General features: G+C 50.2%; 1 protein-coding gene across 1 annotated transcript in view; it reads left to right on the forward strand.

The window, feature by feature from the left end:
- Positions 1–14,669: 14,669 nt before the first annotated feature.
- Positions 14,670–26,465, forward strand: part of BMPR2 (bone morphogenetic protein receptor type 2) — a gene marked incomplete at its 3' end in the record, with an annotated part of 73,011 nt that continues 61,215 nt past the window's right edge. The window contains exon 1 of the mRNA XM_080346874.1: positions 14,670–15,448. Coding sequence (XP_080203000.1) covers positions 15,394–15,448 — 55 coding nt within the window. The 5' untranslated portion in view covers positions 14,670–15,393. The remainder of the gene's footprint in view (positions 15,449–26,465) is intronic.

The raw sequence follows: 26,465 nt of genomic DNA on the forward strand, positions 1-26,465 counted from the left end.
CCGGCCTGTGCGGCAGCTCCAGAGCCGCTTCTGCATGCGGAAAAACTCATGGGTCGCCTTCCTGCTGTCTGTGCCACATCCTGCCGCCTGTGCGCCCTGCGGCTGCGCTCCGCTTCCTCCGGGGAAAATACTGCAGAACGACAGACAGCGCAGCAGTGTCACAGGATCACAGCACCCCAGGATGTCAGGGGTTGAAGGGCCCTGTAAAGCTCACCCAGTGCAATCCCCCATGGAGCAGGAACACCCAGATGAGGTTACACAGGAAGGTGTCCAGGCGGGTTGGAATGTCTGCACAGAAGGAGACTCCACAACCCCCTGGGCAGCCTGGGCCAGGCTCTGACACCCTCACCCCAACAAGTTTCTTCTCATCTTTCAGTGGAACCTCCTGTGTTCCAGTTTGCACCCATTGCCCCTTGTCCTGTCCCTGGTTGTCACCAGCAGAGCCTGGCTCCATCCTCCTGACACTGCCCCTTTCCATATTGATCCCAGGAATGAGTCCCCCCTCAGTGTCCTCTTGTCCAGCTCCAGAGCCCCAGCTCCCTCAGCCTTTCCTCACACGGGAGATGCTCCACTCCCTGCAGCATCTCTTGCCCTGCGCTGTCCTCCTGTCTGCCCCAGGGAGAAGCACAGCACCATGTTGTCTTTTGGAGCAGCTTAAAATTTTGCATAGAAACCTTGTTTGCGTAGTCACCGGGCTCAGCCGCCGCATCTCTCCAGCCTGACAGGATGCGCCGTGCGCTGTGTCCATCAGCCTGGTCCCCCAGAGCCGGGGGTGCCCCGCGCCGGCATCTGCACCCCCGACACACACAGGGTCCTGCTTAATGCTCTGTCCACACCTGTGCTTAATTTGCCCCCTCCCGGCTCTGAGCCGCTGCTTTCTCTTCACCTCCTTTGCGCTCCGCCTTGTTTCTAAAGCAAAACGTTTCTCCTGTCCTAGCGGTGAGCGCCTCTGTGTTCAGCAGCTGTGTTGTCAGTAGTCTTAATCCACAATAGGAACATTTTCTGATTTTCGGTTTTTCATGCTAAGGGGCTCAGCAGTTTTGTCTCTATGGGCCTCAAGCAAAACACAAAGAGGGGCTGATGGTGACGTGTGGAACTCGTATCCCAAAGGATGGGGTAGGATTGAAGTGCTGGCACAGATGGTGGGGAAGCCAAGAAGGGCTCCAAATCCAAGGGAAATGAAGTAGAAACGTCCCCCATCCTTTGGATCAGAGCCCATTGGGTTTGACACCTTTCACCTCCAATCTTCCATATTCCAACTCTTACAATCTGAGGTAACGCCTCCCAAATCCCACAAGCGTACGGGGCCCTCATGACCACGTTATTTATGAAGCCCCGTTGAGAGCTGTAAATAGGATGTGATGTAGAAGGGTTGCAAAGAGGAGGAAGGAAACCTGTTTGACAGCACAATGGCTGCAGGCGAGGCCGAGTCCACCACCAAATCGCTCCTGATAAAGCTGCAGCCACGGTAAACTCTTTCTTCTCCAAGAAGGAATTCAATACAGCCATGCCAAAGCACAAAACGCTTCCTTCTGCACAGTGGCAAAAAATACAAGGTTTGCTTTAGTAGTAGGTGTAGGAGCACATTTAGAAATGATCTTTTTAAAGCTGGCGTGGCACTGGGTGAGTGGGGGAAAGCACCCAAACCTGAGCTCAGGTTATTGCTGCTCTCAGCACCCAAAAATGGAAGCTACAGTGGGTGGGCTGTTATTTATACAGCTGTGAATGTAGCGCTATAACACTGGAGATGGCCGTGCAAAGAGTGATATCCGTGCAAAGAGTGATATCCATGCATTTTAACGCCAGGGGGTATGGCACCTTTAGGCTGAGGTAGTTAAATAAAACACCCAAAGATGTGAAAACCATCCCCAGCATGTCCTGGACATGTGAATCTGTCACGGTGTAAAAACAGAAATCCACGTTCCAGGATCTGTACTGTATGCAGCATCTTTTAAAATGCCATCAACAAACAAAGCCTCTGTCTAGACGTGTATTTCCTAACGCTGAACGCCAGGACTTATTGCTCCTGTACCTTTCTGGAGACTTTCTGGCTAGGGAATGTTCCCTTTCCAGAGGAAATCCTTTCAAGTTTCAGCAGTTCAGGACTCTAATTGGGTGAAAGAATAGCTTGGCACTCCCCCAAGCAATATGATCTTTATCTCTTTTTGTTGTCTGCCAGTCTGGCTTGTTCCAGCCCCGTGAGTCACGAGGGACCCGGGCGCGGGGCCGCCCCGGTGCCCCGGGTTCGGTGTGTGCTGCTGGGCACCTGCCTGCTCCCCCAGCCTTTCAAAGGTCTGGGGTTTTATTGTTGGCCGCTGCTCTGGTTTCTCCAGGTGACTCATCTCACAATAATTAGGGATCCGTGCTTTGTCTTTGCCGAACGCTGGCTATTCATCCGCTTCAACCAGCATGTTTTGATGTTGTCCGTGGAGGCTTAGGTTTTGATGGTTTATTTAGCCCAGAAATAAGCCTGATAGAATAAACACTGGAGCTTTGAAGCTCTCGGGATTTTGTTACCGTACACTGGATTAAACAAACTGAGGTATTTAGCACCTCTCTCTTCCTTGTCCTGGAAAAGATGTGCCTTTCTGTTGACTTTTAAAGGCGCCCACACGTGGGCCCAGACTGGGCAGATGGGCTTGAGATGCTCTGGAGGGAGGGGTGGGGACATGTGGGGACAGGACAAGGGGTGATGGCTTCAAACTGATCGATGGGAGGTTTACATTAGATATAAGGAAGGAATTGTTGCCCTGAGGGTGGTGAGAGCCTGGCCCAGGTACCCAGAGAGGTGGTGGATGAACCATCCCTGAGACACCCCAGGCCAGGCTGGACGGGGCTCTGAGCACCCTGAGCTGGTGCAGATGTCCCTGTCATGGCAGGAGATGGAACCAGATGGTCTTTAGGGTCCCTTCCAACCCAAACCATTCTGCAATTCTATTATCTGTTTTATCAGATTCTTCACCTTTTGTTTCCAAAGTCCCACTGATGCACACGCTCCCTATTTTATCATAAAGCTTAAAAATATACGCTGATAAAGGCTGAAACGCTGGTTTAACCACATGAGCCTATGGGCTGTCAGAAATATCAGCTAGCGTGAAGTTTGCAATAAATCATCGCAACTCCGGTACCAACAATCAAACTACGAGCGTTTGCTGAGGTCAGAACTGAAAAAAAAAGGACTCTGAGTGCATTTTTAACCTACAAAGAAAATCTGGATGTAGAATAATAGAATCTGTGCTTATGTTTCTCTGATTTCTCAACCAACTTTGCTCAATACGCAACTTAAACATCTGGGTGTCCCTTGGCTGTCAGCTGCTGATCGCCACCCCCTCGCGCAAACCCGGCCTTTAGACATCGCTGCAATGAGTTGTTTTGCTCGCCCGTTGTTGTGGTTTACGCCTGCAAAATACGCCAGTTCTGTTGGGTTTTGTGTTTTGAAGGCGTTTCTCGTTGGTGGTCCCTCACTGACCCCGCGGGAGCCCACGCCGGCTGCCCCTGCGAGATGGTACCTGCAGGAAACACAAGTGTGCTCCGTGCCGTCTTCTCCCAACAACGGGGCGGGCAAAGGCGTCCAGGTGCTCTCTAAGGGATTTTTGGCTGTGTGGTTTGCATGGAGGAGACAGTTCTGCTTGTCTTTCAAAGAAAGTGATATTGTGCAAAGGATTTTCCCCCTGAACGTACAGATGAAAGCCAATAAAAATCCAATATTCCCCCTGGGCGTAACCATAAGAGAGATGGGGAGCAGGCGAGCCCCACCTGTGCCCCTGTCCCTACAAAGGGACCCAAGGGGAAGGTCGCAGAGCCCCTCGTGCTGTCCCTGCGTGGGGGGTCACGGGCACCCCGTGGCTCTGCACCCCCCTGCGCAGACCCAGCGTCTCGGTCCTTCCCGCTGACGTGGGGACGAGTCACGGCAGGGCCGGGATGTCGCAACGCCCGTGGTGTAATCCCGACGGGTCTTGGGTAACTCGGAGGCTTCCTGGACAAGAGTTTAATGCCTGATGTGAAAAGCAGAAGCATCTATAGAGGTGAGTATTAAAGTCCTTTGGGATGAATTCACCTGCCATAAAGAAACAAGAGCAGAAATGGTGCAGAGGGGATGTTCTCCTTTGATCTATCACTGCAGACCACTTCCAACCGTGAATTCCTTGGTAACAGCTAATATTCATTACGCAATTCCATTTTGAGGTGATATCTCTAGGAACACATAGTCCTTACATAGAAAAAACCCTAAAGGAAAGTTGAACTGCTGCTGGCCCTATTCAATGTACTTTAATCTTTCCAGGTTTCCATGATCTCTTTGCGCTGGCGGGGACGCCGCGGGGACCCTGGGTGCTGCGGGGATTCGTGACAAACGTCACACGGAATGAGGCGCCGGGGCTGGGGACGGTCCCAGTGCCCCCGGCCGCGTTACAGGAGAAGCAGGTGAGTGGTGAGGAGCCGGTCAGGCCCGAACCCGTCATTCAAGCTGTAATTCTTGTTTGGAAGTGGCTCGGTTTGGCCTCTTGATCCAATCGCCAGAAACACAGCTGAAACAGTCACGCTGCGCAGGCTGCCCAAAATATCGCACATCCACCCCGGGTCGTTGTGTCCTGCGCTCCATTTCTGTGAAAGCCCATCAAACAGGGTTTTGGGGGGATCAGCATCCCTCATTTCCCGGCACCTGCAGTCACCCCATGGGGAAAAAGAAGCCTGTTGCCTAAATATTCACCCGATATTTGAGTACATTCCTTTGCTTTTCGAAGAGCTGCTAGAGCAGCTCGTCTTCCATAGGAAGAGCATACCTCCTGCTCGAAATATCCACCATTTCCTTGTGTTATTTTCAGTACCTTTTTAGAAATTGCAGGTTGGCAGTGTACTACGTGTTACTTACGGGGCGAAGCTTCCATTGCTGGAGAGCGGGTCCCCTTACTAGTCTTGTGTGCCTGCCGTTGAGACACCGCTTGATTTTAACCCAGATCAGTTATTTTGAAAGGACGTTTTTCTTGCTGTTCAGCCCAGATGTACCCAAAGAATGTTGCAGCTCTGAAAAAAAACAAAAGAAAGGGGTTTTTAGGTAGCGATGCTGTTCCTGGAGCACTCGGGCGAGCAGCACGTGGTGGGCAGTGCTGATTACTCATTTATTACTGCGTTTATTACTGCGTTTCCCCACGGCTGCTGTATGTTCCGCTTTTCAGGAGTAGCTTTGATACGTCTCAGTGGAAGGAACTGCGATACGGATCGTATCTCACTTATTTCAGGGTCCTTTCAGTAACACGTGCTTCCCTTCATACCCAACAACCCAATGGTCCCGCTTGTCTGAATAGCGGCCACATACGGGAGCAAAACGCTGAGAAGTGTCCCCCAGTTGGCGGTGACACACACGGGACAGATGGAGGGTGCGTTCGGTGGGAAGTGTCGCCAGCCAGCTTACAAAGAAAATCTTTGCTTTGTTTTGTTTGGGGCTTTTTTAATTATTATTGTTATTTTTTTCAAGATGCAGCAATTTGTGGCCAGATCACAGGGTCTCAAGGGAGGATTCTGGCTGAGAAAGCAACTTCAGAATTTGGCCTGACACAACTTTAAGATAAAAGCTTTTATGTAATCACTAATTCACAGTCGCAGTTGCCTTGGCTTCTCTCATTATCATCCCCCGGTTATTTTTTTCGTGCTGGGAGTTGGATTTTCCTGGCACCGCATCCGCTTTCAGCAACGTACGCACCACAACTGCTGACAAGTAGGAGTTGGATCCCATGTTCCTTGACCCTGGCCGGAGCTTGTTTGCTCTGGCAGCGCTATAAAGCGTCCGCGCCGCCCCCGTCCCCGCGCTGCTCCGGCAGCCCCGCAGCGCCCGATGTTATCTGCCGCTCCTCGCGCTCCCCCGGACCCTTCCCGCGCCTGTTCCTCGACAGAGCCAGGCCGGGGATGGCCGTGCTTTGCCGCCTCTCTGCGTTTGCGGTTTGCTGGGGTTTCTGGTTGTATTGGTTTCGTTGGTTTTTAATTTCAAGTCCTCTTGGCTTTGCTGGAACACACTCCCTTCTCCCCTGACCTCTGCTCCAGCTGGGGGCTGCCACAGCTCACCCCTGAGATCACAGACTAGAATCATAGAACCATTTAGCCTGCAAGGGACCCTCAAGACCACCAAGTCCAACCGTTCCCCCCCCCAGCACTGCCCCATGTCCTGAGAACCTCAAGTCTGTCTGTCCAGCCCTCCAGGGCTGGTGACTCCAGCACTGCCCTGGGCAGCCTGTTCCAATGCCCCACAGCCCTTTGGGGAAGGAATTGTTCCCCAGATCCAACCTCAACCTCCCCTGGCGCAACTTGAGGCCGTTTCCTCCCGTCCCAAGGCACCGAGAGCGGGGCCAGAGCTCTGTGTCTGTCTCTGCCCACTCTCCCCTCCCCGGGACGGGTTTTGGCCGAGCCCGGTGCAGCCGCCCCGTGCCCAGCGGCCTCAGGAGATGCCGCCGTTCCCCCCGCAGCGTTTCACGGGGACGCGGCTGCTCCCCCGCGGTTCCCCCCAACGTGTCTGACCACGGGAGTGGCTCCTGGGGGACGTTTTGCCGTGTGCTGTCGGGTACAAGCAGGTGTCCTCACTTGGAGGTTTCTCCAAGCTCAGCTCAGTGTGTGCACAGTGTACTTAACAGATTCACAGCGTGTTCATTCCTCCCCCACCGCCTGTCTGGGTTTGTTTATTTTTGCGATTCCTGTTGTATTCGGCTTCCTTTGTTATTTTTGGTTTTGTTTTCCAGGCCTCTTTCCTTTCTTTACTTTTACTCAGCTTAAAGGAATCTCTGGGTTTTTTTTGAGCCTTCTCGGTGTTTGTGGGGAAAGCTCCTGTTCCTGTGAGCGTCCCACGGCTCTGCCGTGCACGCAGGAGCTCGTGTGTGCACGTTCCCTCCCCATCCCCATCCAGGTGTCAATGTCCCTCCATGTCCCTGCCCTTCCCAGCACGTGTGGAAGCTTCACCCCGACGTTTCCATTCCCTCCCGGCCGACACGCTGCAGAATCCTTGGGCCAGCCCGCTTTCCGCAGTCACACCCCAGCCGCCACCGGGACAGCCGGTACCCGGGGCTGTAGAGTTACTGGGAATGCCTCCCACCAGCACTGGTGGGCACTGGCAGTCCCCCCAGCGTGGGGGGAGCAGGAGCGTGTGGTGGAACACCACTTTTGAGCGGCTGCCCTTCCCCGGCGGTGCCCCCCTGGTTTCCATGGCGCTCGCGGCTGTGCAGGGGTGGCAATCTCAGCGTCCTGGCAGCCGTCCAGGCCGCCTCTGAAACCCTGCGCGCTTTCAAACGGATAGATATTCCTCTTCTTCTCCCTTCATCCCACAGAGATGCCGTGTGCTTTTAAAGCAGTTCATCTATTCCATCCTTTGCTTATCTCGCAGGCACAGCGTAAGGTTGTGCCTGTTCTCGCCGGCAAGCTGCTTTGAGATCGTCTGATGGAAGATGTGCTGTAAAGGCAAAGAACGCTCGTCACCACGCGGCCGCTCCCATTTCCAGGGGACAGGACGGAGCGTCCAACTGGAACAATAACAGGGAGTCCCAACGACAACCAGCTGCTTTGTGGAGCTGAACTAGAGTGGGACGGCATGCCCATCCGCATCGTATTATAGAATCATCAAATAGTTTGGCTGGGTAACCCCCCTGCCATGACAGGGACATCTGCACCAGCTCAGGGTGCTCAGAGCCCCGTCCAGCCTGGCCTGGGGTGTCTCAGGGATGGTTCAGCCACCAGCTCTCTGGGTACCTGGGCCAGGCTCTCACCACCCTCAGGGCAGCAATTCCTTCCTCACCCTGCTGTGTAAGGGCTCCTTCCCTGTGTCCGTCCCTCCTCCGAGGGTCGGTGGCCGCCGACGGTAGGTGTGTGCTCCCAGCTCGGCATCTGCAATGCCAGTGCAGGAAAACAGCAGAAAATCTTGCTTGCTGTGTGCAGTGTTCCTGTCAATCCTCTGTTTTGTTTTGTTTAAAAAACAAAAACAAAACAAACCAGGGCTTTGCTCTAAGCAACAGTTGGAGTGAGCGGAGCACACATCTGGTCTCAGCTTCACGCAGGCTTTCATAACAGGCTCTAGCCATAATAGTCTTGTTTTTTTGGAAGCGAGTCACTGCTGCTCTAGGGGCTGAATGAACTCTGATCGGGCTTGGAGCTCTGCACGCCAGGGCAAAGAAACACCTCGTGTCTGAGCCGCGGGAGGCCAGAGGAGCCACAGAGAGGGGATGCCGTGTTTGGGTACGCACCGAGCAGCCTCTGTTCCCTTTAACTTGGGAAGGGTGATTAAATGGTGACCTTCTCAGCTAAAGACGGTGGGTCTGTGATCTGTGGCTTTGGCTGTTTTGGGCTCCGTTTCGTTAGAGGGTAAGATCCATCCGGCAAGACTGGCTCAAACCAGGCTGAAAGCCCCCATTGCTGAGCTGGGTTTAATGGCCCTGAGTTGAAGGAAGATGCTCTTTGGTGTGCTAAAGGGAAAGGGGCAGCGTACTGCAACACGTATTAACTATTGGTATCTGTAGAAACCACAGGAGGAGATAATACAGTAGCAGCAGCTGCCCCTGGAATTATTTGTGCACATGTTTGTCTCCAAAGCTTTCTACCGAGCTGGCTGGAGGTCACTGCGAGCGCTGATAAGTATTTGCCAAAGGCCAAGAAGAAGACAGGACAAGGTCAGCAGCTCTTCTGGTAGCAAGGCAGAGTGTGTTTAGCAAACACCGCTATCTCCCGAATTGGGGTGAGAGATTCCATCAACAAAACGCGCAGGAGAGGTCTGACCGCTGGTCAAAGGGCAGGAGGAATCTGCTTTACAGCTTTTGGCCAAGCTGAGAGGGACGTGGGACTTGCTATTTCCTCTGAGCTGAGGTTTATCTGCCGGTCTGCCCCAGGGACCTGCTCCAGGGAGCTTCAGAGCCGTCCCCAGCGCAGCCGTGTCAGCGCGGCGGCCACACGCGGCTCCTGTCCCCGCCAAACGTCGCTGCTGCTCCCCTGTCCCATCACGGTGTCTGTATTTGCCGGGGCTGGGGCAAAAGGAGCAGGGCGGCTGCGGGATGGAGAGGGGAAGTGAAGCCCCGCTCTGGCTCTGCTGTACCTGCAGGTGCCCGCATGTGCTTGTCTAAATTTGGGGACATTTGTTGGCCAAAAAGGCCACCAGCATCCTGGCTTGTGTCAAGAACAGCATGACCGTCCCCGTGCTGGGCACCGGCGAGGCCAAACCGCCAGCCCTGGGGGCAGTTTTGGGCCCCTCATGACATGAAAGAGCTTGAGGTGCTGGAGCGAGTGGAGAGAAGGGACCGGAGCTGGTGAGGGGCTGGAGCACAAGGAAGGGAGAGAAAAAGGAAAAGCAATAGGCAAAACATCACAACTACTTTGTGGCAAATGAGCGGAACAAAAAAGAACAGGCGGGGGAAATTCCTTCAAATGTGTGAAATGTAAAACACCTCGTGTGACCTTTCTTCTGTGAGACTGGCCATCCTGCTTTTGATGAACTTTCATCTGTAGTGAAACCGCAAACTCTTCACTATGGAAACAAAGGGCAATTTTTCCTTTAGGAGCCTCTGCCCGCTTGATCCTCCGTCTTCATTTCCGTCCGTGACTTTCACCCTGAAGCGGCAGGCGGAGGTTTCGCAGGGTCCGAGGGCCGCCTGAGGATTTGCTGATGGACGTTTCGGGGAGCAGCGACTTGGGTTTATGTTTCCAAATGGAGCTGTGAGAGCTGAGCAGGCCCTGTGGAGATACCGGCTCACGTCTTGATCTGAACGAACATTCTTCACGCACCAAAATACGTCTCGAAGTTGTCGGGCGACAGGTGTCACATTGCAGGCAGAGCATAAGGGGTAGAAATCTCCTGTTGGCTGTCGTAAACAGTAATCATTTTACTTTTATGTGTGCGGGTGCTGTTCCTGGAGCCAGCCAAACGCAGGACAACGATGCTGAGCGGCACCGGCAAACTGCGCCAGTCCGGCCACGCTGTAATTTTGTTCTCAAAAGGGTATTTGTATGAGCTTTTTGCTAGCAGTATTGACCTGATTGGGGAAGTATTTTAAGGCCTAATTGTCCGACCAAGTCAGAATCATTGTCAGATTTAATGAATAGTGGTGTTTTGCACTGATAAACACCCTGCAGCAAATTCCCCGTTTTACGGTGTGATGAGCAAGGCAAGGGATTTGGGCAGGCTGGAAAGGGCCTTCCCCATAGCATTCCAGACACAATTCTGGGTGGAAGGCGCTTCTCAGAGCCTGCGTGGACGTTTCTCTGACCTCCAGCCCCAAAGTGGAGGGAAAATTTCCACAGACAGAGCAGCGTTCTCTGTATAACAGGATGGCAACTGCTCCAGACGCTGTTGGTAGTTCATTATCACAGGGAAGCACGGTGTGATACTAAAGTGTCTGTTATCCTTTTAGATATGAAATATTCCCGCTGTGTGTATCACGCAGTGTGCACCCTCCTCCTCCTCCCCCCTAGGTGATGAAGGCTTCACCTGTCCCACGTTCCCGCTCATGTTTGATCCCCAGAGGAAACCACCTGCGACACCAACCCCAGGGAATACGCGACCAGCCTAAAAGAAGTTTAATATCAAAATCAATCCTTCCAGGGACTGCCGCCAAAAGCAGTGCGATTAATTTTTGCATTAAATTCATGAAAATTCTCCCATCAAAAGGTAAACAAAGCTGCCAGAAAACTTCCCTTCCCATATAAGATGATGATGCTGAAGACTGTCATGGCTTCGTTGCAGAGTGTGGTTCACCTTGTAGTGGATGACACAGCAACACGCGAGAGTTAGAAAAATCCAAGTCTGAAAACACTTACTAGTTCACACTCGCAAATGTTTATTTATCTTTTTGTTTTTCCAAAGGCTCAACATTTGGTGCTCTTCTCTGTGCTTCAGAGACAAAGGAAAATGAAGTCATAACAGCCTTCAGACGGACTTCTATGCGTCTAAAGGCCAAAAGTAATGTCTGGCACAGATTATTTAACTGGACTAAAGGGGAAACGAGTTCCCGCTGAGGCAGGGAGTTGAGTTTTCCGTTTCGTTGAGGCTGCCGGTAGCGGTGTGAGCGTGCGAGCCTGCTCTGGGCTGCGAGGTGTGCCCGGCCGGCCTGCGTGCTGCTTGCCCTGCCAGAAAGAACAGGGAAGAACTGACTTTCCCCCACAAAGGGCTGCTCTAGGGCTCCAGTCACAACTCGGTGTCTCTCCCTGCCTCTTTGGCGGAATCTGTTTTCTCTGAGGTGATGCCAAAGCCCCCGGAGGATTCACCTTTTTCCCCTGTAAGTGTGGTGTCCCTGCCGCCCTCCCGACCTCCAGCTCCAAGGGCTGTGGTGACGCCTCCGTGCGACACCCGGGGTTGGGACACGGGCAGGAAAAATCGATATAGAACGAGTAACCGAGCGCTTCCGAGGGTGACGACGTCTGCGTGCGGTGACTTGTTTGGCTGCATCGGCTGCAGCTTCAGCTGCTGACTCAGCAGGCGGTGAGTAGACGGTTATTGTACTTTCAGTCTGTTCTGGCTGCAATTCAGGATGTTCATAATAATAATCTAGAGAGCGATATAAGGCTGGGAACCCAGCTCTCAGAAAGCCCTTCTCTCTCCATGTACTGCTATAGGAGGCGAGACTGGGGAGATGATCTTCTGACAATCCCCTGATTTAGCAATGAGCCCCGTATCAAATCCCTTATCACTTAAGCCATTACTGAGGATCCAGAATGGGGGTGCTTACTTGTGGGAAAGCCTCTGAACATCTTGATTGCTGTTTAAAATATGTTTATGCATCAGAGACAAAGTTATGGGGATGCTTTGGTTTGAAATTGGGAACTAAATATCCCCTGACAGCTAAACATTGGTCTGTGGTGTTATCCTCTTTCCCCAAAACTTATGACAGCACTGAGAGAACACTCCGGCCAAGCTGATGTGCAGCCAAATGTAATTTATGGCTTGTTTTAAACGAGCTTGTTGACTTCATGAAAGGCCCTGTCAAAAAGAACGGTCCCCTGAGTCCCACGGATGATAACAGTTATGTTGTGTCAGCGCCGAAAAACTCTTGGATAACACTGAGCCTATCCTGGGAAATCTTTTTAAAGCGCCTGAAAATTGCGCTTTCTAAAAAGAAACAGGGCTCAGGCTATTGTTTGGTAGTTCGTTTTGGTTTTCTTCATGCTTTGTTCATTTTATTTTCCACTGGTTGGTTTCCGTACTTCAGGTAATCAAAAATAAATGCGTGTGGTTTAAAGGAGATGCTGCTAACAAGGACATGTTTAATTTCACTTATATACAGCATTGAATTTGCAAGCGAGAGCAACACGTTTGTGTCCGGGAGAGCAGCAAACGCTCTTGCAAAAGAGCATCTACTTCTTCAGGTCTTTTCTCCTCATTCTAGTTTGTAACAGTCTTGTCTCTGTTAAGTTCAATATCATTGTTTCACTGGGTGATGTTCGTCCTGGTGGAAATATGGGGCTTCTTGTGTCTCCCCTGCCGCAACATGAACCAGCACCACAGATTTACTGTGCGGCTCCGCGAGCTTGCCTTCTCCTGATTATTTTTGCGCTGGCCTTACTTGATATTGCTGAATATCAGGCTAATGGAAGCCTAACTCACAGATAAAACAGTATCACAGAAAGAATTATAAATATGTTCTTGTCCAAGCACATGACAATGACTTAAAATCCAAAATCGGTCAGGGGAGGAGGAGAAAGTCTCGTAAACTGCGGGGATGGCAAGTCCGGGAGATTAGTCCAAGGACCCGATGCACAGCCCCGGGGCCTTCGCAAGGCTGTTTTCTTGAGCTGGGTTTGGCTTTTTGTGAAATCGAGAGGAAAAAATGGTGTTAAAAATGGCGTGTCTTGTTCCTTCCTCCTAGGAAAACACAGACCAAAAATCCGATCCATTTTCTGGAGAGAGAAAAAGAAAAAAGTAAGTATTTTAAGGCCGAATGTCTCTTTTGTACAATTTATTGTGGAGAAGAACTCCCGGTATTAATTAACGAGCCAAAACTAGAGCCATTAAAACTAGCGAGGCTTCTGTCATTCACTTCAGGCTGAGCAGGTTTTGATACACGTCATAAACAATTACAGTAATTTTCTCTTACCGTGCAAACAGTGAAAGTGCCGCGCAACCCACGCAGCCAGGTTCTTGTTTTGTGCGAACAAAGCAGATCTCGCCTCTTTCACTGGTAGGCACAGCTGGGCAAAAACTGCGGTGCGTAGTTCAGAGCCTTTGCTGAACCAGAAAAGAATGCTGGATTTTGGGCCCACTAAATATATTCAGCATTGGGGTTTTTTTGTCTCTCTTGGAGGTAAAAGGTTATTTCTTGGCAGTTCACATTCCACAAGTAACAGGAAGGATACTGTGGTTTAACATGTGGTTGCAGTTCTGGAAAGCGGCGATACAAATTACAATCTGGGGTTCTATATTGTGTTGTCTCTCCCCAATACCCACCTTAGATCTGCATAGATTGGAAAGTGACAAGAATTGTAGCAAACTTTTATATAACTATCAGCCACATAAACTCAGCTTGACCCCAGGAATGTCAAATGATGGCTGAAGCATAACTACAATAAAAATCCTATTAGAATTTATTCAGTAGTTCTCTTGGTGATGCAAGAATTGGATTACATCTGTTTCACCTGTTACGGCTTGTGAGGAGGAACGGGGTTAGGCAGAAGCCTTTTGTTACCAGTAAAACCATCACTGATTTGCATCTACACCATTTTGCACAGTAGCATTTAGTATTTTGAGGCGTGGAATCGGCATTTTGGGTTTGTCTTCCTTGCACCCTGCTCCTGTAACTGGTGTTAGAGGCACGGGGCAGCGTTTCCTGCCGCAGGCTCTTTGGGGAAGCCTGGATACGGAGGCGCCTTCCGTGCACACGATGTTTTTAAGAAGGTTTTTTAACCGCTACACCCAGCAGAACCTGTTTGTGAGAGCCTCGCTGGGCTGGAATATCAGACACGACACCCAGTCCTGCCAGCAGCCGCTGCCCGCGGTTATCCCCGCGCAACACAGCGAAGGCTGGAGCACACAAACACCACGGGGTTGGCTCTGGTTTGAAATAATAAAGTCTCTTTAAGAGGCGGATAATGGTTTTTGTTAGGCTGCAGCCGTAGGAGCTGGGCGGACAGGCCTGGGAGCTCCTGCTGACGGGCTCTGGGCGCTTTCCCCAGGGTGCCCCTGGCCGGGGAGCGCCGGCAGCGCCGCCGCCCGGCCCGGCTCACACCGCCGCCCCCTGCCCGCGGCTCTCCCGGTGCCCGCGGCGCCCCTGAGGCCCGGCCGAACCGGACCAGGCCCCGCCGGACCGGGCCCGTCCCCATCTCCCCCCCCAACATGGCGGCCGCCCCCGCGCGGGACGGCCCCTCTCTACCTGCCCGGAGGCCACCTCTATGGTCAGGGGCGCGGCGGGCAGGGGGCGGGGAGTTGCCCGTCCCACCAGTGGCGGGCGGCGGGGGCGTGGCCTATGCGGGGGGCGGGGCCGGGGCGGGGCGCGGCGGGCCGGGCGCTCCGGCAGTTGCAGCGACTCCCCTTTGTGTCTGGGCCGGGAGGCCGTTGGTGCCGGCGGGCGGGAGGCGGGGGGGTCCGGGGCCCGGCTGTCGCCGCAGCCGCTCGGCGGGCACGGGAAGGAGGCGGAGCGGCGCGGAGCTGCCCCTCGCCGGCCAGCCCGGCGCTGGCAGCGCGGCGGGACTGAGCCGATCCCCGAGCGGAGCCCCGCGGGAGGAGGCCGGGCCGGTGCCCGGCGCTGCGCGCTCGCGGGGAGGCGGAGGAGGGGAAGGGCCTCCGCCGCGTCTCGCCCTCCGAGGGGAGCCGGCTGCCCTCGCAGCTGGAGCCGCCGAGGAGGGGCCTCGCCCGCCGCCCCCCCTCCGCCGGGCCGGGGTGCGCGGTGGAGCCCGCCCGGCCGGCGGCCGCGGATGGGCCGGGATGCAGCCGCAGCCCTCGCCGTGAGAGGAGCGCGGGACTGAGGCGATCGGCGCCGCCCGCCCCGCAGCGTGAGGCGGCCGGAGGACAGAGCCCGTGCCCGGGATGGGACGCGGCTCCGCCGGGAGCCCCTAGAGCCCGCTCCGCCTGACCCCGCCGCCGGCCCCTGGAGATGGTCGCTGCCCCCCCGCCCTGCTCCCTCGCCGCGGCGGAGCTGCGCGCGGAGTAAGAGCGCTTCCCCGGCGGGAGATGCCTCGGGGCCGGGAGGCAGCAGCCGGCGCTTCCCCGGTGCCCGCCGAGCGCCGCCGGCTGCCCAGACATGCGGGCGGGCGGCTGTAGCGCAGGAAGAGCGAAGGCGGCTCCCCTCCGCTGCCATTTGCCCTTCCCGACGGGACTGTGAGCCGAGAGAGCCGCGGAAGGCTGTGCGGAACAAGGAGGAGAGTCCTCGCCGTTTGCTTTTTTATCATTTTTTTGTATTTAATTCTTTTTTCCTCGTCGAGCGCGGACCCTCGGCCTCCCCAGGTATGCCAGCCCCACTGCAGCACCTGGCGCTGCTGCTCCTGCTCGGCACTGCGGCTGGTGAGTAGCCACGGGCACCCACGGGCCATCTTGGCTGGGGGACACGGGGGTGGGTCCGCCGGGCACCGCGTCTCCTGCCAAGTGCCGCGGTCAGCCCGGCCGAGTTCGGAAACCCTGGGTCTCGGAGAGCACGGTCCGCTTTATTGTGTAAATGAAGCCTTAAGAAGAGCTGTGCTTTGCCTAAATCTGCATCTCTTGTCTAATAACTCGTTTCAATTTCGGAAAAATTATATATATATATATATTATATATATATATAAGCTTTCGGTTTTGCATGCCTCGCCCTTTGTAAGGTGATGCAGGAATTTTTAATATATATTTTAATCGTCAGCGGAGCTGTGCCTGTTTTGCTGTGGGATCTTTGGGCACAGCCATTTTTAATTTTATCAGCATCGGTGCTTTTAGGGGCCTTAAGCGTGTGCAGCAGTTTTATAACAGACTTCCTGTAATGTATATTTTTTTCCTTGGAGGAGAGATCTGAGGAAGAAGTTTAGCTATTCCTCTTGTCACTTGTGATTCTAGAACAGGGACACAAAACACTGTTGAGGAATGCTGAAAGATCTTGAAGTGTACTGTTGTATTTTTTTAAACAAGAAGTTGGAAGTATATATGCTAAGAGCATCCTTATTCATATTTCTGGGCCTTTAAACCTGTTGTTAATTTTGCTGGGAAGCTCAGTGTCAGACGTGTAAGATATTTGGCCGTGGTGTTGGAGGAGGGATGTGTGCTGGTCTGGCATCCTTTGGTTTTGTGTCGTGTTGGAGCCCTCTGAGTGTTACCGGCTTTGTTAGGCACTAATACCAGTTCTTTTTGCCATATGCATTTTCCAGCCGTTCTGGGAGACTCGTAGGACTTTGCAAATTGGATTCCGATTAGTAAAAAGACACCAGCGCCTGTTTTTTTAGTGTTATTTTGGAATCTGATGTGTCTGATACATAAATGAATCCTTGTAACAAAACCAACGTGTCTTGCTGAGATGACCCAACCAAGCTGGTGGCAGTTTCTGTGAGGTTTTAAAACGGGATTGTTTGTTGGAGAGACTTGGTGTCATTATTAGGAAAATCCTGTAGGTATACACGTTTAGGCAGTTTCTTCCTCACTCTCACTGGTTTTCCCTGATTTTCTTATTACTGCTTTTGAAGAGGTAACTTTCAAGAAGATATTTAAATGGCAAGATTGATGTTGCTTATATCAGCTTGACCTTTGCCTGCCGTTATTTTAGACTGATGTCTGCAGCATCTCTCTGGGGTAGTTTCTGAGGAATGTTTGGGGTTTTTTCTTCTTTCTTTTTTTTTTTTTTTTTCCTGGAACGAGGGACTTCTGAAGGTCAAAAGTCTTGTATTAAAGCATATATGAATTGAGAATTCCTAGCATCCCAACTCTTCCTTCAAATATAATTTTTGAAAAGCCCCAATCCTGACCCAGTTTGCAGGGGTTTGCCGGTTCACCCCAATCCTGACCCGGCATTTCAGTTCTGGTTTTGCCTTGTTAAAAGGGTACTAACCATGCCAGCTCGTCGGGCTGTGTTGTGAATAGGAACCTATTTTCCCCGTTGTGATTTATTTCTGAATTGTGAAATTTTAACAATCCACAGTTTTTAAAAAAACCCTCGGTCGTAATCCTCTGTGAAAGTAATTACACGGGTGATTTGAACTTTAGTTGAATTAACTAATGGTTGATTTTGGGTTTACAGTGCATTTCAGAAATAAAATGTCTATACATGGGGAAGCTACACTAATGCGTAATTCTGCCCTTTTATGTTCATGAAGAAGCCAACACTCTTTTCTTCTCTTCCCCTCCCCCAAAGTGTGAACTGTGCACTCCCATCAGTGAAAATGCTGCCCTTGGAGCTTTGAAACCCCCCGTTAAGTCTCCCTCCTGCCCAGTGGATGGATACTATAGCTCAGCAGTATCTAAAAGTGAGGGTTCATTAATGCAAACTCATGATATCAGAGGCAGAGTGTTTTCATGACAGGCCTATAACTTTCTGTCTGGAGGAGGAGATCTGGAGCTCCTTGGGGAGGGCTCCACAAAGACCGTGGGAATAGAGGGAAGATGTAAAGAAGACGACAAAGAAAATAATCTGTAGATGACAGATTCGCTCATAATCTGGAATACGGATGAAGAAAGAAGGTGGTTATTCCTTCAGTGTTGTAACTGAAGATATAATGAAGAACTATGTCTACATTTAGAATTGTTTGCTGATTGTTAGGGGGAAGACACTACTGGCTTACTTTATAATATGCAGATCTTAACAGGTAGCTGGTGACTCTGTATTTAAACTGTCCTTGTAAAGAGAAATACTACAGTAAGGACATTTAACTAATGCTGGTCTTAGGTTAAAATTTGAGGGGTTTAAAAAGTTACATTGGAAAAAAAAAATTGGTTTGTGCCACTTTGTTCCTTATTTCTCAAAAGACTTGAAATACTCCTTTCTAAATCTTTTGTTGATGCGAGACATATGGCAAGGCCCTTATGTTTCAGGTGGTTTGGATGTGTGGGTTGGGGGGGCTGTGAGGCTGGTGATCCCCAGTATTGTGCAGAACTCTGGTTGGGTGTTTGTGCCAACCTGATATTAAAGATATAATCTTTCCTCATTTCGCTGGCCTGCAGCCTGTGATAGGCAACGCTAAACCACTTTTCCTTCTTTATACGTATCCAAGGTGGACAGCGTTCTAATGGTGAAATTATTTGCACGAAGTATAAAGTGAGAATTAAAGCAAAGGGGATATCCTTTTGTCTTTGGGAAGCTTTCTGTGGGTCTGTATCTGTGTGGTTCAACAGGGCCGCAAAATTTCCAGTATGAATGGAATTGGATAGAGATTGAAGTATTTTTTTTTAATGATCGTTTTAATTATTAATTAAAATGACTGAACTGAAGCATCTTTATCCAACTCTGTCTTGCCAGTTAAAGCTACTTCAGTGTCTCACCATAATTTGTTTGAAATATGAATTGTGTGACATGAGCAAAAGCCTCCTTTGCCTATTCAACTCAGTTCTTCTAATTCAGTGTTTCGAGTTAATAACTGACTCTATCTTGCATATTAAATGGGGTTTTTTAAACCCATCTGCACCCCAATTTCCACTTCTTTACTGGAGCTATACCCATCGTTTATGGCTCATTCAGCATTCCAACTGATTTTATGTGATGTGGGGTCTTTTTTTCTTTCTCTGAAATGTAAGTTGACAGAAGCGTAAGGCTGGAAATGACTTCTCTTCTGTTTCCTCCATGGTCTGGTTGCATAAGGACAGATAACAATGTTTGTCTAACGTCTCTGGAATCTCCAGCCAAGAGGGATTTCACAGCCTGTCTAGGTAGTCTGTCCTGTTACAGCGCTTAATTATCATGTTTTTCATAATGCAACAGTGGCATTTTTCCCCCCTTCTAATGCAAGATTATTTAAGATATGCCTTAATTAATATGTGGAAATCCAGTCTGAAGTGCGTGCGGAATACGCGCGCAAGCGCTCGCCAGGGAACGTCGGTCTTGGCCGGTTCCTATGCTGGAGCCCCACGTCTCAACCTCAGCCGCAGGAGTTGAGGACAAGAAGCTCTAGTTGACAATCAGTGTTTTAAAATGAGATTTTTTCAATTACACCCCCCCCCCCCATTTTTGAAAATGTAGGGTTTTGCTAAAACGTTGATTTCTGATGGTGCCGTCCTGACTCGAGGGGTCTGTCCCAATAACAGGGCTGAGGTCAGTCCAGCTGCGGGGGATTTCTGTTCTGAACCGCAGACCTGTTCGTTCAGATGAGGCCTTTGCCCCCCTCCTTTTCCCTTAGTCTCGTACACTTGGAAACCACAAGGTTTTTGAGTGAGGATGGCATTTTATCCCAAGTCATTGGGCTGGGTCTGTTTTGTCGTTTGCCTTCTTGGGTTTGCATCGAATGGCGTTTTTTGGTTTGAGCTCTCAAGGTGTCTGCCTTCTGCCTCTCTCACTACTTGATATTTTCTCTTTCTGTCTCTATTACCTTCTGAATCCGCTGGCCAGCTGTGAAAGGTGCTAAAAGTCTCAAGGTTCACTACCGTTTTCATGAAGATTAGGAACAGAACAGGAGAGAATTTCCAAGCAGAACTGTGGATGTCCCGCACGTTAAACCCTCTTACCGTCTTTTTACTGACGGTGCCGTAAGTGGTGCTTTCCCTATGGCGCTTCGGTGTGTTTTTGTTACGTGTTATGCTTGCTGGAACCTACGGAGTGCATGAAAATAGCTGAATTATTTGTGTGAGCATCACCTCTGAGTTGGAGCAGGTAGCGGTGACATGGCGGTGGTGACAAGGCGGTGGTGACAAGGCGGTGGCCTGGGGACCCTCCTGCTGCCTGATCCTACATTGGTGCTCATTGTTCAACTAGAGGTGCTTCTTCTATTTGGAGTTGTAAGCATCGTTTGGTTGGTTTTTTTGTTGTCTGAAAGTGTAATTGTAGGTCATGTATGTGAATTTGCTCGACTGCTCCTGCTTGGGCTTTATCAGACGTGCTCAGTTTGGCTCGGTTTCTGTTAAAAAGATGGTTTATTGCTGCAACCAAAGCAGCACGGGTACAGGTACTTGGAACAAAACTCCCAGACCATCCCTATGAGAGAACCTCAATTAGGGTTTCCAACAAGTCGAGCTTTTGCTATTCTGAAATTTGCTAGACTTGGAGCAGGAAAACAATGGTTTGTGTTCCTGTTGGAGCTATTTTCTGTGGTGGTGATTGCATTAAATAAAAAGGGCTACTGCTGAAAACTGCTTGCTTTTGGTAGGATGGTGCAGAGAGAGGCCAGCAAAGCGGATTTACTTCGGGTGCTTTGTGTCCCTGCACCTTCCAAGCTGCAAAAATCCTGGTGTGGACATACCATACACACTGTAGATATGCACTATAAGCTGGGAGCTTTGCCAGTCCTTTGAATTGTTTAAAAGCTAAACTCTAGAAATAATTTCTTCTGTATTTATTTGCAGGCGAGGGACCTTCTTAGTGGGAGATTAGCTTTTTTTCCTAATGATTACCAGTTCTTAAATATAAATTTGCATTATGCTTAGCTCTCCGGGATATGAACTCTATGTAGAGCCCATATACTAAGCTGAAGAAAATTAAGATTGTAGCGGGAAAACTGTAGCACGTATCTTTTTAGTTCCGCCGTGGCACCAAAAAGCAGACGGCCCCAAAGCAATCTTTCCCTATTGAAATAATGGCAGTTGCGATCAGAGGAGGGTAAGAGGAGCCCTGCAGTGCTCTGGATGCCACCAGGGTGTCGGTTTCTCGTGTTTCGAGTTCTTCAGCCCGTATTTCTGGCCGTCCTGGCCCCGGAGCAGCTGCCGGCACCGAAATAGGCACCGAAATAGGCACCGAAATAGGCAGCGCCACTAAAACCTACCGGTTCAATCTTAGCAAATGAGCCGTTCGCTTGGTTTTCCTCAATTTCCAAAAAGTCCGTATAAGCACCTTACTTGGTGACTCGTCAACTTTATGCTTATTAATTACATCCGGACTCTACCAGGACCTGTTAAATAATTTCTCTTTTAGTTATACCAAGATGAATCTGGCCTAATTAAACTTTAGTTAAATTTAGTATGTAGTAGTTAATGCAGTAGCAGCAGAATACAATTATTTGGCCACGTTGTTGAACATTTTTCAGCTAAGAATTTAAAATCTAGTCATTTTTTCCCCCTGAATTTTGCAGTACAAACTTAGAAATATCCTAAATGGCAAATAGAGATACTTTCTTTTATTGTTTCCTGTCTCAGAAATAGCGTCATTAATGAAGCTGTCAGCAAATGTCACTTCCCTTATTTTAAGAAGTAGGTGGAAAAGTCAAAAAGCTCCACAGTTAATGAAGACTAATGAGAAATTTGGGGACCAGATGGGAATAACGCAATCCGTTTTATGATTTTACCTCCTTGCGTTTGGTTGGGATTAATCTTCCATAAAATTGTCGTTAAATATTTGTGAAAATCAGTGTGGTGTCTTAGGTAATGCTTAATTGAAGTGATGGAATGGTTATGGTACCTGTGTTTTAATGTTGCATTACTAATAAGAAGAGATATGGCTCCTCTCTGGTGGCAGGTTTTGGATATATAGCCATGCATGTGGTATCTTTACTACCAATTTCAAATCTTAAAATGTAGTTAAATCCATGGTTGTGAGACACCAGGATTCGACATCCATTTAACCACGCTGTGACATATCACTCCCAGTCTTCCTACAATATGTTCATGCATATAATGCTAAATAAAAACCAAGCAGAAGACGTCAACAGGCTTCTAGTTGAAGTTAATCAAGGTAATTCTAAATATTGAACTCTTACGGTATCGGATATCTTGTCTTCTGTGTCTGATTACTGAGGGGAAAATGAAGAATTATGTGGATGTTATGTATTTAAACGGAAATGTTAAAAGTCTCCCTTCCCTTTCTGTGCCGAAGTGATGCCAGTTATGAGCCTCTCAGTGCTGCTTTTTTCACATATTCTTCTGTTCACGCCATAAGCCTAAAACCAGAATCACTTTGGGACAGCGAGGTCTGGTACAGTCACATTCTGTTTTCAAATGCTTATTATACAAGATGCTGGTATAATCCCCCCAGCCTTTTGAGTGTCCCGGTGTTGTGACGACTTCGTTCATTGATACAAATGTACAGGTAGTTCTTTGAATTCAACGTGAATTTTGGAGCTGACTTTTGGGAACACGGAGCGGGAAACCTGCTGCAGCATCCCTGCTTCTCTGGACAAAAGCAGCACGCCGGCTGCATGTTCACCAGTGTTCTCACACTACAAGGGATTTATGGCATGATTCTTTCCCTAGATTTGCCTTTATGTTACTGACATGCACTTTCAACATGTAAATGCCGCTAAATAGTTTTAAATAACCTAGGCGTGCTACGTGCAAACAGATATTACTTTTAGCTGAAATATATCCTAACAAAGGCGGGTGACGTATGCGCTGGGATCTGATGGTAAATTCCTTTGTGGCAATTACACAAAGCACCTGGTTTCAGCGCTTGTTGATAAGAGCGAGGCTTGCTTCACCCCGCCAGGCGTGGGAACCGCGTTCCGGCAGGTTTCTGTCCGTCTAGACAGGCAGGGAGCATCGTCCGTCCGTCCGTCCCGCGGCAGGCGGGGAGGTGAGCTGGCCCGGGAGGAACGTGCTGCGCTGGGCACGGGGGCCATGGGGGCCATGGGAACAGCTGGAGCCATCACAGCAACACCCTTCGCAGTCCAGCGGCCGCGCCTGAAGATGCGGCTGCACCGCGGAACACACGGAGCGGTGGTTTGCGAGAGAAAGGGTTTAACCAAGCGCTGTGCTGCTCGCAGCCTTCTCTGCAATCAAATAGAGTGGTCTAGTTGAGGTGGGAGGAAGTTTCAAGTAGACTTTTATAGCAAAAAGCATTAGGAAACGCTATTAGAGACTCATCTCCCTTCTTTAATTGAAGAGTAGTAGAGTGAGCTTTGATTTTTTTCAAAGAAAGTTGCCAACAAAAGGTCTTTTTTTAAAAAAAAAGGGAGGGGGAAGTTTCTCCTTCTAAGGCATATCAAAATGCAAAGGTAAAAGCGTGATGTAGCACAGGCTGAGCCCGGTTTAACGAGTTCTGCCGGATTCATGAGCTTGATTCCTATGTAGACACTACAGAATTGGCTGGGAAGGAGCGGTGGAGCTTCTGAGAGTGGTGAAAACCATTTCCAAGTGTTCTTGTGATGTGACGACAAGCAGCGAGCAGCAGATGCCTCCGATAGCGTAGGAGGCACATGCAGTGAGATAGATGCACCTTGACAGCTCGAGGATAAATGTCAAGAACTCACGAACAAGGAGATGTAAAGGAAAAAGGAAACAAAATAGTTTGCCAGCTGCTTTGCTTTGGTTGCCTGTGTGTGTCCTCCTAACCTGCCCTAAGTGTATGACAGCTCTTGGGCAGAGCTTGTGAGCATGCACGCGCAAAGTTGCTGCAGAATATTTACCGTACAGCAAATTCCCACAGTAATTTGGTGGTTTATCTTATTGGTTTTGTGGACATTGTTCCTTCTCGGTTGTCAGTTGTTTTGCTTGGGTAGGAGGTGCCAGTCCCTCTGCAGTTCAAGATCCAAATGGAGCGCTTAAAGATGGGAAACTGCAAATGTTGTGTTTAGCAGAGGGTGAGCATAACTCTATAATCTTGGCTTCACTAGCAAAACCAGACTTACCTAAAAGCGGAGCATTGAAGACAAATCAGTCATATAAACCAAAAAACAGTCATAATTATAGCTGTCTGTCTGACCTAATTCAAGCTCTTTGTGCAAAACTGCGACGATTTTCAAAAAGTATTTTTCTCTGCAGGATCTGCCTCGTTTGGTGGTAAAAGGGGGAATTTCAGGTTCTTGCAGAGAACAGCCTTTGGCAGCTCAGCTCCTCTCGTCCCCTCGGATGCTGTATCCCCCATTCGGAGGTGGTTCCTCGTGTGTGCTTCTTTCTTGGTGTTCGCTCTTCTTCATTTGCACTTGCTCCCCTTATTTCAGTTACTGTAAAAAGATGGTTTTATGTAAACTTGAACATTGCTGGTGTATGCATTTCTTTGCTTTAACGAAAAGAAACGCGTTGTATCATGTTACTAAAAAGAGATCTTTGATAAGTGCTCAGATAACCGGGATGCGCAAAGGAAGTGCAAAAGACTGAAGTTTATTTTCCTCAAAGGAATGCGGAGCTTCCCTGACTCTTCTGGTCTGATTTCTGAAAGTGGGGCCCTCCCCTCTCCTTCTTCCTCCCCTCTCCTTCTTCCTCCCCTCTCCTTCTTCCTCCCCTCTCCTTCCTCCCCTCTCCTTCTTCCTCCCCTCTCCTTCTTCCTCCCCTCTCCTTCTTCCTCCCTTCTCCTTCTTCCTCCCTTCTCCTTCTTCCTCCCTTCTCCTTCTTCCTCCCTTCTCCTTCTTCCTCCCCTCTCCTTCTTCCTCCCCTCTCCTTCTTCCTCCCCTCTCCTTCTTCCTCCCCTCTCCTTTTTCCTCCCCTCTCCTTCTTCCTCCCCTCTCCTTCTTCCTCCCCTCTCCTTTTATTGTCTCAAAGAACGCAGTCTCTGACAAACATGACTGACAGATGAGAGATCCTGTGGGAGAATGTAATCAGCTGTGGGGCAGATGCAGTGGGTGCGATCAGAGGCGGTGCAGCACAGCCATCGCCTGCCTAAGCCTGGCTCAGCACAGCCATCGCCTGCCTAAGCCTGGCTCAGCACAGCCATCGCCTACCTGAGCTGAGCACAGCCTGGGAGAGGTGGCTCATCTGCTAAACTGCTTTCAAACATGCATGAGCTTGAGTGAGTAATTAAGGAAGTGATTTTGGATACATATTTAAATAATGCTTTCGGAAGAATCCCGTGAAGCTTTGGTTGGGCTTTGGGGAGGAGGGCTGTTAGGGTAAAACTGTGTGAAGGGCTGTTCTAGTCCTTGGAGAGTGCACAGATTTCCAAACTCATTCTCCTAGGGTTTGAGGGCTTTTGAAAGGCAAGCTGGTGAAATATTTTTGACCCTATGTAGAAGACAACAGAAATTATTCTTAGTGTTATCAACTACTGTATGGGGGGAATGGAGGGTGGGACAGTTCAGAAAGAAAATCCTCGTGCTCTCTTGGAGATGCGTATCTAGCCCTTAGTGTGACAGCGGATACCTTTCCTTGGAGTTCTGCTGGAATTATTTGGAGTTCTCATCTTTGTGTTTAGAGTTGTATTGTGCAAGACTGATGAGGTCAGGCTCTGGAAGTCAGCTCAGAACTGCCTTTGCTTGCTCTGCCCTTCCTATCCTTCCGGTTTTTATTCACAAAATGTATACAAATTGAATACAAAGACTGTCCTCACCTCAGATGTCTCCATTTGAGGAAGAAGATCGAGTTCCTCCGTCCTGTCCCGTACCTGGCATACGGCAGCATTCCTCCGGTTCTGCTAAGGGGTGCAGAGACTTGTTTTAGCATACGGTAATAAACGTCTCATAGCTTCAAAATAAGCTGAATTAAACTAGAGTCAGAGCTAACTAGGTCTTTAGCCATAATACTCCTAGAGAGACACACTTAAATTCCTCTTTAATGATCCACCAAATATTTGCTTTTCGTTATCAGGAGCTGACAAATCCCACAGTGCCGTCTGTCTCTGCAGATTCCTGTGCTGGAGCGAGATTGTCCCAAGTGCACATGATCACAGAATCCCAGAGTGTCAGGGGTTGAAGGGCCCTGGAAAGCTCATCCAGTGCAATCCCCCCATGGAGCAGGAACACCCAGATGAGGTTACACAGGAAGGTGTCCAGGCGGGTTGGAATGTCTGCACAGAAGGAGACTCCACAACCCCCTGGGCAGCCTGGGCCAGGCTCTGACACCCGCACCCCAAACAAGTTTCTACTCAATTTAAGTGGAACCTCCTGTGTTCCAGTTTGCACCCATTGCCCCTTGTCCTGTCCCTGGTTGTCACCAGCAGAGCCTGGCTCCATCCTCCTGACACTCCCCCTTTCCATATTGATCCCCAGGAATGAGTCCCCCCTCAGTGTCCTCTTGTCCAGCTCCAGAGCCCCAGCTCCCTCAGCCTTTCCTCACACGGGAGATGCTCCACTCCCTGCAGCATCTTGGTGGCTGCGCTGGACTCTCTGCAGCAGTTCCCTGTCCTGCTGGAACTGAGGGGCCACAGCTGGACACAAGATTCCAGGTGTGGTCTCCCCAGGGCAGAGCAGAGGGGCAGGAGAACCTCTCTGACCTACTGACCACCCCCTTCTAACCCACCCCAGGTCCCATTGGCTTCCTGGCCACAAGGGCCCAGTGCTGGCTCATGGTCACCCTGCTGTCCCCAGGACCCCCAGGTCCCTTTCCCCTACGCTGCTCTCTAATAGGTCATTCCCAAACTTACACTGGAGCCTGGGGTTGTTCCTGCCCAGATGACAGACTCTGCACTTGCCTTTGTTCTATTTCATTAAATTTTTCCCTGTCCAACTTGGTGATCCCTCCGAGCAGCAGATCAGTCAGAATTGGGGTGTGTGTGGCCTGTGTCCCTCTGGCACTCGAGCAGCAGGAGCTCAGCCCAGCTCCCCCGGCTCAGGCTGCTATT

Source organism: Nesoenas mayeri (assembly GCF_963082525.1).
Source record: "Nesoenas mayeri genome assembly, chromosome: 6".
NCBI lineage: Eukaryota > Metazoa > Chordata > Aves > Columbiformes > Columbidae > Nesoenas > Nesoenas mayeri.